The sequence below is a fragment of the Halichoerus grypus genome, chromosome 3, assembly GCF_964656455.1.
Source record: "Halichoerus grypus chromosome 3, mHalGry1.hap1.1, whole genome shotgun sequence".
In the NCBI taxonomy this organism is placed as follows: domain Eukaryota; kingdom Metazoa; phylum Chordata; class Mammalia; order Carnivora; family Phocidae; genus Halichoerus; species Halichoerus grypus.
In genome coordinates, this window is record NC_135714.1 from 35,394,034 (window position 1) to 35,408,128 (window position 14,095).

General features: G+C 38.3%; 1 protein-coding gene across 2 annotated transcripts in view; it reads left to right on the forward strand.

The window, feature by feature from the left end:
- The window catches only part of LOC118526002 (glutaredoxin domain-containing cysteine-rich protein 1), a 308,805-nt gene extending 294,920 nt beyond the window's left edge, over positions 1-13,885 (forward strand). Inside the window, exons 3-4 of one of the 2 annotated variants that reach the window (XM_078068560.1) lie at positions 4,828-4,893; positions 13,571-13,885. In XM_078068560.1, coding sequence (XP_077924686.1) covers positions 4,828-4,893; positions 13,571-13,750 — 246 coding nt within the window. In that variant the 3' untranslated portion in view covers positions 13,751-13,885. The remainder of the gene's footprint in view (positions 1-4,827; positions 4,894-13,570) is intronic. The other variant, XR_013446329.1, reaches the window with a different exon arrangement.
- The last annotated feature ends 210 nt before the right edge of the window (positions 13,886-14,095 follow it).

Consider the following 14,095-nt stretch of genomic DNA (forward strand, 5'->3'; position numbering starts at 1 on the left):
ATCTCATGGAAGGACCTGGTAGGTCCAGGAGAAGGAGAGAGATTCAGAGTATCGGGAGTACATGGTATTAAAGGACAGGGCTGGAAGGGCTGGTCCCACCAGATTGTGGAGGTTTTTGTCAACCATGCTGAGGAGTTTGGGTTTCATCCCAGTCACCAGAAGATACTCAGCAAGCAGTTTACTGGTAAAATAGAAAAAAATATATGGCAGGGAGGTAGTTAAGCGAGAGGCAAAAGGAGCCTGCTTGAAGCCAGCAGGAAGGATGAAAACTTGTACTATTTGAGTCAAGAGCCACTTCTGTGCTGGTATTTATTTGGAGACTGTATTTTTATGGTTAATGAAAAAGCAGGGGTATTATTTATTATAGTAGCCAGATCGTCTAAAGTATTATGGTAAGGCATTGCGTTGTTTGACGACCATGCTAAGAAAAACTTTGTCTCAACTGAGGAGCTGGCTTAGAATTAAATTTAAGGCTCAATCCTAGCTATCATTTTGAAATGTATTTAGGACATTTCTTATGTCCTGAATTTTTATTCAAATTTTATTTTATTATATCATTGTATGGATCTTGTATTGTGGGCAACTTTCTTAGTAAGATGAAGTGGTATGTGAATAAATGTCAATAAAAATTAAAACAAAATAATATGTAATATATATGTATAACACACAATATGCTTATATGTATATATACATTAAAAGTTGTGTTTGGTTTTGGTTAATGAGAACATTTTTTTTTAGTTCTTCTGGACCTCTCAGAAATTTCAGGTCAATGGTTTCCAAACGTGGGTGTTCAATGCGGACTCGCAGAGCCTGGATATCAGCATGGAGATCCATCAGCCTGGAGACAGCTAAAATCTATATGAGTGACTTTAAGTAATTCTTTGGAAAAAAGTACTTACGTGTTTGTATTTGTTTATTTTGGTTTTCGATGATGATGTTTGGAAACCCCTGACCTACAACTCTTCACAGAGATCTGGAAGAGTATGATGAATCTAAGCTGGCTTATACCAACTTTATGTTCTCCTCAGCTTATTGGTAAAATAGACTGCTCACACTGTGGCCTGGTATCTTCCCTATGTTTCTTCCAGGGCACCAATCCAAAATACTATGCAGAATCTGATAGGAAGTTTCATTGAACATAATTTTTCTCATTTTGGATCAAAGGAAATGGTGACCATAAAAAGTTGTGTACATATGATATTTGGTAGTCTTATTTCCCTAATTAATTTCCTTCCTTTCATTCTATCTATGTGCTCAGTTACCTACTCGTTTTCATAAAGATAACAGCTTAATCATTACTTTACAGAGTTTTCCCTAATCTTGTTGATTAGGTTAATTACACCTTACTATATATACTTTTACAACATCTTGTACCAACATCTCTTTTGTGGTATTTATGACAGTGATAAATTTACATTTATGTGTGTGATCTTTTGTTTAACATCTGTCTCCTCCAAAAGATTTTACCTCCCTCAGTACAGGGAGCCTTTTTGTTTGTTTGTTTATGGTTTATATCTCTAACACTTAGCACAGTGCCTAACCCATCATGGAGGCTCCAAACTGTTGAATGTGGTAATAGGTGAATGAACATAAGTATGAATGAGTATGGTGGCATGTTTTTGCACATTCATGGATCAAAAATGTTGGGTAAGTGTCTGGCAGTCCTAATCAGCAAGGGGCTGATAACTTTTCTCAACTTGTTCTTGTTCCTTGAAGGTGTGAGTCTCTTTTTGGTGATTTATATGAGGAACGATTATGTAGAGTGTCTTATCTTCATCTGAGAAGCTTGTTACATGTAAAATAAAGTGGTTTGTTCACATGTCACAGCTCACTGCTCAGAATTTTAAGGTGGGAAGAATTTGAGAATAGAGCTAATTTCATGTATTGAAGTTGATAATGAAGTAAGTCTTTTCCTGGAATATGCAGTGTATTTGAAATAACCAAATAAGGCATGACACTGACCTAAGAAGGAAACTGGGATGTTCCTTAGCTTCTCTGGCACATTCAAATGAATTGTTTAGAGTCCTTGCAGTGAAAGCTTGCACTCACTTGACTTTCTTGGGCACCTTGTCAACAGGGAATCCTAATCATAAACGGTCATGTTCCGCAGACTAGGATTTATCTGTAGCATTTTTTTCACTAATAAATTGTATCAATGAGCAGACAGCATGCATGGCATCATGGAAAGAGTGCAGGTTTTAGAGGCAGTGTGACCTGAATTCAAGATCTGGCTAGGCTTTGTGTTGATGAACTAAAAGGTGCTGGGCATGTTCCTTATTTCCTTCAAACTTTATTTTCTTTATTTAAAAAAATGAGATAATAACGCTTACTTTGCACTGATGATTAAAAGAGCCAGTGTCTATAAAGCACCCCGCACATTCCTATTATCATTAATTTCAGGATTGTATTAATTTTCAGAAAAAAAATCTGAATCACTGAAAAATACATTAGAAATATTTCCATAGGTATCCTGGAAGTCTTGGAAAACTATGCCAAGGAAGAGAAAGATTAATTAATTTCTACTTGCGTGGAACTGAATGGTAGACTTACATGCTTGCACTTAGGTTTGGCAAGGACAGGGTCAGGTGGAGGTTGGGGACGCGGGACCCAGTGGGGAGGCGGGGGACTTTGACTACTGTTCCTGCTCAGTAGTTGGCAAAAGAGCAGAAGGCTCATTCTGAGGAAATGATCTGAGGGCCGGCCAGGTGGACTTGTGGGTGGAGGCTATGCTGAGTAGCAGCCGTTGAGAGAGCACCGAGTCCTCAGCTCCCACGTCTCCGGTACAGAGCAGAATTTTTCCCACCTTCAGCACTTGGTACACCACCTATGCACCAGACCCCAGGCGTGTCTTGAAGAGCAGGTGACTATCATGCATTTAGGTATATATATTGCTTAATGTGAGCAAAGCCTGTGTTTCTATTGAAACGCAGAACCTGCTCTTGCACTATTGATGGTGCTGGAATTACTTGGCTGAGGCAGGGCAAATTGCATGTATTGATGGGTAATGAGAAGTCCTTTCCTGGCCTATTCATTGTATTTTAAACAACTGACTAAGGCTCATTGACAGCTGAGATAAGAAAAGTGCTGGGAAGCAGATGTGTGATAGCTTCTCTGGGATATTCATTTTGTTTGGGGTCATTGTGGTGCATGTGCTTTCATTGAGGAAAAATGAGTCATATATTCTCCTCGCTGCTTTCGCTCATGGACGAGATTCCCCAGGAGCTTTTCCCATTTTAGCACGTAGCTGACTCATAAAAGAAATAGAATGCAGCAAAAGTAGAATATTACCAGTTATGGCTACGATTTAGAATTTCATGTTTTCTTTGCTGCTTTTGTTACCTTGGTTCCCACTGTAGGTGTCTCTTTGTACTCCTGGCCAAGCCACCCCCAAGTAAAAGAATATAACCTGCCCTGTAGAGCTACATCTATCCTTTGGAACCCTGCATCTTCATTCATAGTACTTTTTAATATATCAAGTTGACATTTCTGATGGTGATTAAGATGACATGAGTTTTATAAGATAAACTGAAATAAAATCCAGAACTAAAGGCTCCTCTACACCAGTTTGAAAATTGCCTACGCTGTCTTAGAAACCTCCCTTAAGCTTCAGAGTCCAGATCAAATGCCACTAACCTCAGAAAGCCTTCTCTGCCCTCAATAAGCAGATCCTTCCCACCCATATTAGGATTTCCTCGCTGTCCTTCTCTGCACCACCCACTTGACACTTTCCCTTTCCATTCTACATTGTGGCTTACTTTGTTGGGTGTTTGCATAAAAATCTATTGTAACCTTCTTAAGTACAAAGACCTTTTAAATTTTTTTAAGTGAGTCTTTGAGTTTTCCACCCAGCCCCGTGCGCAGAGGAATCCAAGAAGCATTTACTGTGTGATGCTATTTCTCCCCGTCTTGTTGATTAATCAAAAGTTGATTCAACACCTCTTCTGTGCCAGCAACTGTTATGGTCTCTGCCTTTGATCAGAAATAATTTCCTTCCTTCTGTATGCCTCTACTTTGGGAAATCGAGTAGGAGAATGTAAGAGGCTGGGCAGGAAAGGAGAACGCGGTAGTTGGAAGAAACACTGTGAGTTTGTTGGAAAGTGTGAACATTGCCCCTGTTCTCGGTTTCATGGTCAAGTTTGGGATTGGCTCAGGGTTGCATTCAGATTTCTCCAGGAATCTGGCACGTTTCCTTCCATGTGGGGTGAGTTCCCTTCTTGTGTTCAAATTCCCTTTCTGCTTGCTTTCTGCGTGGCCTTGGAATTGTTGCTTAATCTCACTGAGGCTCACTTTGTGCTATTAATAGAGTCTACCACTTCTAATCAGATGATGTTGGCTGCCTGGTTCATAATGCGTGCTTAATTTGTGTCAGTGGTTATTAATTTCATTATTGCTATTAGCTGCTGCTATCTTTACATCCATGACTGTAAAAAGGGTCATGTCAGCACTGCTGGGAATAGGGTGGAGACAGCCCCGGCTGGGAATTTGCTCAATGGTCTCCTTTTCCAGATGGCAGAACTGAACAACTCCGAGGCGGCGTGCTGGAACCTTCCATATCTGGATGTAATCTGACAGTTGTGGGCTTCCCAGCTCTCACCTCCTGCTGGCAGTCTTCCTTCTGCTCCCACTAAGCCTTACTAAATGGGAGAATATGTGAAGGGAAAAAGAAATTTCCTCCCTTCTTTGGCCTCCTGGTTGTAAGTTTACTTAGATCTTAAGGGAAGAATGGTGTTCATATCTTGTGGGTTAAGCTCTCTCCTGGCTAGAACTTTGTTTCCTCCAATACTAACAAAATGGATTTTCTCCCCCCCGACCCTTTCTTGTTAATAGGGTGCTGAGAAAATTTTGTCAATGAATGAATCAGGAGAACTGCAAGACCTCTTAACCAAAATTGAGGTAATTGTGCTTTTAGCAACTTATTTTTAGTAATCAAAATGTTAAACACATTCTGATTGTAATTGAGTTTTCCTAATTGCATTTTTCTCCTCATGTTCTTACAAATATGGAACAGGGTACGTGTGGTAGTTTTAATTTGATATCACCTGCCATTAGGTTTGCTCCAGCTGGAGTGACTTTGGTGTTAGCTTCTCCCAACCTCATACTATTAGATGAGAATTCCAGTCAGCATTATTAGAGCCTAATTCTTCGTAATAGAGATGTTGATGAGGTGTTTCAGAATCAGGCAATTGTCTTGAAGCACATTTACAATTTTTCATTTAAATTATTTTTCCCATGGACCAGCTTATCATTTCTAAAGATTACAGAAAAATGGTTTCTCCAAAAGTGCACACTTTAATTTTGTTCCAATCCTTATAATTATAGCATCAGAGCAGTGCTTGGTTCAAATATATAATGTATCAAATCAATATGGAACCAGGAAGCCCTCCGCTAAACTATTTTATCAGCCTGTTTCTCTCTATCAGTAGGAAAGTCATATGTTTTCTTGCCCAAACTGGGACACTTTGAGAGTGAAAAGGGTCTATTAATAATTGTTCTGGGCCTGCACACATGAACCAGGACACTCCCAGGTGAACTGGGCAATATGGTCACCCAGTATCTATCTATATGCCATACCAGCTCTTCTTGCTTTAGTTTCCTTTACTGACCTCATGTCTGATTCTCTACCATTTTTTGTACCTCACCTGAAAGAGAGAACTATTTGTGGCTTCTTCCTACCATTCCTTTGTGCAAGCTGTCTTGTCTGACTAGAATGCTCTTGGTCCAATTCCTCATTTCCTTCCACCATCTTCAAAACCAACATAGAGTATCCCTTCTTCCCCAAATCATTCCTGGTCTCTCTCACCTTGGAATTCCTATAACTCTCTTTTTGTTGGATGCTTATCAAATTTTTTTTGACTTTTGTATTATTTTTCTTTGGTTATTTGACTCATGTCCCAAATGAACTATGTATGCCTTGGTTTTAGGAGTCATGTCTTATTCATATTGTGATCTTTTCCAAAGGACAAATACAATGAGGGCAGGTACTCCATAGTTTGAAACTCCTCTCAGCTTGAAAATCTGTATGTATGGATTTATTTTTTTCCTTTTGTCTCTATACTCGACTCCAACCTCTTGAAACCATTAATTTGGCATATCTTTTTATTTAAATGATTTAACTCGGTTAAAGTGTATTATTATTTTCTGTGTACATTTTTAATTTATGTAATGCTGTTATGTACTTTACCTAATTTTGTTGCAAATTATTTTCACTAGATGCTATGTTTTTAAGGACCATCTATGTTACTGTATGAACATTTAATCCATTTCTTCTAACTACTCCATGATGGAAATATTTTATATCTGTATTATCCAAAGTAGGAGCCACAGGCTACATATGGCTACTGAGCACTTTATAACCACTACTATCATGAGTAATATGGCTAGTGTGACTGAGAAACTGAAATTTTAATTTTATTTAATTTTATTTGATTTAAAATTAAATTTAAATAGCCACATGTGGCCAGTGGCTCCTGTTTTGGACAGTGCAGCTCCATGGTGACCACCCACTATTTTTTACCTACCTACTTTTCCACCAGTGGATACCCCAATGTCCTTCAACACCCTTCTCAAACAGTGCTGCCAGGAACAGCCTTGAACATGTTCCCTTATGGATTTCTCTGGGAGTAGAAATTGCTTAAGCATACACTTAATTTTCCAGGTAGATGGGTCTCTGAAATGGTTGCACCTTGCAGATATTCCCTCTTGTAGAGAAAGAAGTTTAGTGTGTTCCCACATTCTTTTATTTGTTTGTTTCTGCATTCTTTACTCTTTTATATTGTTCTCTAATGTATTGTTCTCTAATTTTTGCTAGGGTATAGGTGTAAATATATATTGCCCTTTTGTTCTAATTTACATTTTCCTGATTACCACTGAGTTTAGGTATCTCATTTATGCTTGTTAGATTTTAAATTTCTTGTGTGAATTGTGTATTCTTACACCTTACATCTTAAAAGTCTTGGAATTGTCTTTTTTTTCTTGGTTGGTTTTCAGAAGCCCCTTCTGTATTCTAAATAATTTTTTGTTTGTTTTAGTCATTGTCAGTATTTCCTTTCCTTTTTTCAGTTTCTTTCATGATGTCCTTCATCCAATAGAAATCCTCTGATATAATCAAATTGATCATTCTTCCTCATAATGAAGTAAACTTTCATCTTAAGTTCATATAATTATCATCCTATATTACTTTCTATTAACTTTATAACATTTCACATCTAGGTCTTAATTCATATGGAATGCACTTTCATTTTCTTTTCTTTTCTTTCTTTCTTTTTTTTTTTTTTTTTTTTTGTTTGTTAGTAAAGCGATAGAAGTTTATTAAGTGAAGATACAGAAAAAGTTCTCAGGAGTGAGAAGGGTCCCAACAGGGTTGCCCTTCATTTTCTTACTTGTGATGAGATAGTTTCCCCAAATCACCTATTAAATAATCTACTATTTTTTTATTGCTTTGTTGTGCCAATTTTATATCATAGTAAATCCCCATTTATACTTGGGTCTTGGTTTAAGTTCTCTAGTCAGTTCCATAGTCTGTTCTTATTGTACCAATGTCATACTGTTTTCATTTCTGTGGTTTAACAGCATCTTTTAGAGTCATATAGGGTAAATCTCTCTCATTCTTTTTAAAGATTGATGATTGGCTTAGCTGTTCATGGACTTTTATTCTTTGAGTCTATAATCCCTTAATTCAACTTGATTAACACCATCATGCTATATAAATATAACCTTTCTCCCTCAGCTCAAATATTTTGGAAAGAAGATTTTTTTCTCTTCATTAAGTCTGTCTCCATTCTACAGAGGACAAAAATAAGGTGCAAATATTTAAGACTATTCGTGATGTTGAAAAGAATTGTATGGTACTGGCTTCTGCTGTTGTAGTTGCTGTAAGGTGCTATAACTCTATTGGGCTGCTTTTCCCATATAACAAAACTGGTAGAGAAATTGCACCTGTCCAAGAAAGCCCTAAACTCTGCTGAAAAGGAGGCTTAAGACTCACTAACCTAGGTAATGATACTGACCTTCAGGAGAGGCAATTGGAAGAGCCAAGAAAAGTGGATAAGGGATGCAAGATTCAGGTCTAAACCCATCCCATTCTTCAAGCTGACTTTTGGCAGCAGAGTAGGAGTTAAATATTCATGAGGTTGGAAACATTGGAGACTTAACTAGGTAGCAAGTAATATTCTTGATGTTTTACATGTATTGAGTCATTGAAACCTCACAACAATTCGGCAGGTTGGGTTCTGTTATTATCCTCATTTTACTGACAAGGAAATGGAGGCACAGAGGATTAGATCACTTGCTGAAGATCTTACACATAGTGTTTGATTCATGATTCTAATCACCTTGACTCCAAAGCCCATGGTCTTAAGCATGAATCTATGCTGCCATGACTCTCAAATTAAGTGGCATGTAGTTGTCTGGGAAATCTGACCATATGTGGCAAGACCCAAGGCTCAAGTAGACAGAGCATTAGGTCCAGGGAACAGGCTAGATTTTAACACTAGGCTCTTGGAAACTAGGGGTGGGGCATCCTGGAAGATAGGTAAATTGGTGATAACTTTCAAGAGAAACCAGACAGACCTTGCCAGGTTCTAGTTTGCTGTTACTTGGTGCTACATGGTAGACAATGACTGTCCTGGTCCTCATAATTCGGGTCCTAGTTTTCAGTATTTTATGTAGGATAATGCTTGGGTGAGAAGGATGAAATGAAAACACCATTTGAGTAAAATTTATTTATTTATATATTTATGAATTCCTTTATATGAATAAACAAGCTGGAGATTAGAAGCAAAGAAGTGTTTAAGGCTCCCCCTAAACAATAACCATGATGGATAGCTGATCCTGCTGGAGTCCACACAGAGAAAGCCAGGGGAGCCTTGAGATGTATTAACAAACACCTGGTTATGGCAGATACTGAATTAAAGATTGCAGATGGTAGAGACGCTCCACGTAAGCTTTAGCCTCGCTATTTTTTTTAAAGATATGAACAAACATTCTTGTCATTCTAATGAGATTGCCAACATAGTGTCCATTTCCTGTACTTTTTTCTTGTAAAATCTGACTCTCCCCTGAGAGCTGGTGACTACTTACTTATTGTTCATGAAGAACAGAAGTAAGATTTTCAGCTACACATGGAGGATGCTATGGGTATTTTTACAGGGCATTGGAGCTGTCAGAAACTGTCCTAACCCTCCCTGGAGAAGCAGAGTTCTGGATGATCACCCCTTGCCCCTCCCGCTGGGGGTGGCCATGGCGTATTCATAGACCACAGCAGGAGAGCACCACCCACTCACCTGGGAAATCAGGCCATGTACCCTGTCTGCCTCTCTCTGAAATCTGAACATCTTATTAAGTAGGTCTGTGGCAATCCATCACCCGGGGTTCAAGAATCGGACCCATATATTTAGACTTACACATTTAGGATAGTAAGCTACAAATTTCCTCTGTGTCTGCATTTTGTTCAGTGGCTTCTTTCTCAAGTCTGCAAATGGAGGGTGCTGGAAACTCTGATTATCAGGAAAGATTGTGTCTATTAGCAGCTTGATCAGACAGAGGTGTTTAGCAGGCACTTAACAAGCATTTGCTGCATTAAATTGTTGACTATAGTTTAAAACAAAATACATAGACAGAGGTAAATTGTCCAGAGATGATTATATGCCAAGTGTGCACTCTTTGACAGTTTGTTATGTGGATAAATTTGCTCCATAGACAATTTGGATGATGAGGTTTATGGTTACAGGAACTCAGATAAATTACTTCCTCTTTGCTGGAATACGTAAGAGTCTTTCAAGCTCTACTAGAATAGGAGTGGGCAATCTGAGGTTAAAAATAATAAATATATTCATTTCCTAATCTCGAGGAAGACACTGAAAGCCTTTGATGTTTCTATATTAGATAAGGGGAAAATCTCTTTATATTTCTGAATTTGAGTTTGTGCTACAAAGGAAATCTATTTGATAGCCATTCATGAGTTCTCCCCTTTTATCCTTGTTCCCTTGGTCCTTTGTTAGAGACTCTGGAGTTCTGTGTTTCAATTCAGATGATTGCAGTATGGAGTAGACTTATGCAAAGACCTAAGGGTAGGGCTGAGAGCTACTACGAAGTGAACAGGGAAGTGTCTGGCTCACTGCTTTATCCCCAGTGCCTTGTACAGTGTCTGGCAAGTAGACACTCAATATCTGTGGAATGGATGAATACATGAAAGTGTCTCACCTGCTGAGTATCTATTTGTTTAAAGTCTCTCACCAAGTATATGTGAACAGAAATAGGTAAAAGGAGAGGATGACTTCTCCTTCCTTTTTTCTTGAATTCCACCCCAAAGAGACATGCCTCTACCCAAACCCCCATTCCAAAGAATGGCCATTCTGTAGACTCAGTCCTCTGTGTGTTAGTCTCACCCAGGTCTGCATAATTTCTTGCTTTGCTGGGCTACAGGGCATGGAAGAACTAATTGCTTCACATTCAATGTTTCTGCAGTAAATCTCTTCATTGAAAGAGAAAGTCTGTTTTGTTGCTATGAATAATAACTATTGTTAACTTCGGTTACTCCTTCTTCCTCCTTCCTAGAACATTGTCCCTGTTTAGGGGACTTTTCTAGCTGTTTCAACATCTGTCCTGAGGGCGGAACCATCTATTTAGCTGCATCTAATACATCGAATCCAAGCCAGTTTTTTCTCTTTGTTGAAACTCTTTTAAGTTGGAACCATAGTCTGATGAAAGTATAACATTATAACAAAAGTGCTCTCTGAAGGAGACAGCTAGAAATGACTGAATTATTTATTTTTATTAGAAGAACAAATGGAGTAGATTGTGCTGGATGACTTAACAGGAATGAGATTCCTGGAGGCTAATAGAGCAGTGGGAGCTCCAGACCTGCTCACCACCCCCCACACTTCTGTTTCAGTCACAGCACTCATCATGTTAACTCTTTTAGGTTTAGGGATCCCATGTAATATGTTATTGGAGACGAGCATGGATGTAAATAAAGTTAAAAACTACTATTAAAGAGGAATGACCATGGGATTTGCTCTTTTTTTGTTGTTTTTATTTAAATTCCAGTTAGTTAGCATACAGTGTAATATTAGTTTCAGGCATACAATATAGTGATTCAACACGTCCATGCAACACCTGATGCTCATCACAACAAGTGCACTCCTTCATCCCCATCACGTATTTAAACCATCGCCCCCCGCCTCCCCTCTGATAACTGCGTTTGTTCTGTATAGTTACGAGTCTCTTTCTTGGTTTGCCTCTCTCTCTCTTTTTTTCTCCCAATGATCATTTGTTTTGTTTCTTAAATTCCACATATGAGTGAAACCATACTGTTTTTGTCTTTCTCTGACTTATTTCACTTAGCATAATATTCTCTAGCTCCATCCACGTCCTTGCAAATGGCAAGATTTCATTCTTTTAGATGGCTGAGTAATATTCCATTGCATATATCTGCCACATCTTCTTTATCCATTCAAGTATCAAGGGACACTTGGGCTGTTTCCATAGTTTGACAATATTTGGTACATACCTATACAAAAATTTATTTGTAGTCTATCTGAAATTCAAATTAACTGGGCATGTCATATTTTTAATTGCAAAATTTGATAACCCTATTCGACTTGGAACCCAGACCTAGTTATAATCTAGCGCTAATGGGTGAAGTCCTGGACTCAGGGGTCCTGCAGGTCCTTTCTCTAGGACCTAGGCCAGCCCAACATCTGTTCTGACAAGTCAGGGCTCTTGCTGTACAAGTCATTATATATTTTTGATATAAACTTCTAGCATAGCTCTAGTGAATGTCAAGGGCCTATCTTTATCATATTTTTCTAAAATTTGACAAGAACACCATTATTTACTAATTCTCCTATAATTTGCTTTTAAACTCCCTTCATTTCCTATCCTGAGAGCTACTAAAAGTGGCTCCTTTTCCTATGAAGGAATTTCTTCATTTCCTAAAGAAGGGGCTTTTCTAAAGACTTTTTAATATTATGTAAGATTATAAATTCACTATACCATGTTTTGGTCAATTCTTGCACAAAGGAATGACAAAAACCCACCTACATAGTAACTAGATTGCTGTACATGCTCAATCTAACTTTTTGGGACAGTTTTGAATCTATAATCTCGATAAAGTTCCTTGTTTGTTTCATTCAGCTTGCCAGTCACTACTTTCCATCAAAGTGGCGCTAAAAATGAGATATTATATGTATTTTGCCATCTTGCTATAATAGCTAAGTCAAACTGTAATTGCAAGTGAACTTTGCTATATAGAGAAAATGTGTATCTGAAAAGGAGTCTGGGAACATACAAATTTTCAGGCAATCATGCCCTTAATGTTTGTTTCCCAAAGTGCATTCCTTAAGGTACTAATTGTGAGAGAATTATAGTTGTTTCCTTGAAAAAGGGTTATCATAGCTGTATGTCCTGGGAAAATGGTGGGTTAAACCTAATTAATCAGGTTCCTTTTCATTTGGGTGTTTTGGAGACTTTAGTATGTGCAGTTGTGAGTCTCTAGAGAATAGCCATACATACGTGTATGTAAAATATGTTTGTCTGAGTGTGTTTCTGTGGGTGTGTATAGATTCATATTTCCCAATCTTATTTTAACAATTATTCTCTTCACAAAGCCAAGCTTTCAAACATTGCTGCAGACTCCTATTTTGCAAGTCAGAAGCTTGGTCTTAATTCACTTTTCTTTCTGTATGCATTCTGTAATGACTCCGTCCTAATCTCTCCACAGCTGATGGATACCACTGGTGGACTCCAGCAAAGGATATGTGCTCAAAGAAGCAAATAGAAATGTGTGTGAATAATTTTCAAAATATTATCCTCAACATACCGCATAGTTATTTTTATTCTAGTAGGAGGGTATTCTATCTTTACTTGAGGTAGAACGGCGGATAGCCATTGTGGGAAGTTTTATGGACTTAGATAAATGTCTTAAGATTTCAATGCCTATTTCCTTAAGTATAAAATGAGGGTAAAGATGCCTGAATTATCTGTTTTGCAGTAGAAGGTGTCTGTATGTGTAAAGGAGGGGTAAGGAAAGATTCTACACAATAAGACATTTGAGAGTGCTTTTAAAAAAACAAAGCATTATTCAAATGTGCAATACAACAACAAATCTTCAGTTGGTAGTGGCTTCTCCATTCTTCAGCTTTTAGTTTTCTGATTTTCCAGACTCACTATTAGTGATACTCTTCTATAAACAAAGATATAAAACTGTTAAGAGATACTAAAGGGAAAGCTACAGTACTTTCCCCTAATGCGAAGAACCATTTCCTGAATTGCTTGGTTTGTAAATATGTGTTTTCATATGATAGATTTCCTGGGATATGGACCCTTTGACCTAAAATGTACCAGCCTTCACAAACCAAGGTTGTGCTATTGACGGCCATCAATGGGATAATAAGGGAAACTTCAGCGAGCTTTCCCCCTGGGTCTAATGTGCATAAATGGTCGGTGATTTCAAGTCCACAGCCATATTATGCCAATATTATTTTATGACCATCCACAATACAGAATGACAGGAAGGCTGATTGAGTTGTTCATGCTAACGCATTTTCTGTCCTCTCTTGTCCCTCTACAGAGAGTGCAGCATCCACATGAGTGTCCCTCCTGTGGAGGCTTTGGCTTTCTTCCGTGCTCCGTCTGCCACGGGAGCAAGATGTCAGTGTTTCGAAACTGCTTTACAGACTCTTTCAAAGCTTTGAAGTGTACGGCCTGCAACGAGAATGGTCTTCAGCGCTGTAAGAGCTGTGCTGGTTAGGTGGACCTCCCACCCGGGGAGCACCTCGTTTTATTTACCAAAGTCAGTTGTATGGTTTATACTTTTTTTTTTTTAAAGGTCATGTTTATGGACTAATCAATAAACTTTGTTTATTGTAATTGCCTTTGTTTTGAATTTTTGCTGTGGCCGTTTTCATTGATTTATTAAATAAATGTTTGTTTCACAACGATGTGCCATGCCCTGTGCTAGACCCTGGTTCCTACTTGAAATTAATGGACTGCCCAGGAGCATTCCAGGATATCCAAACTCTGATTTGTTAAATGTGTTTGGTTTCCTGAAGAGAAGACAAAATATGTCTAATGGTGCCTATTGCAGTGTCACCCT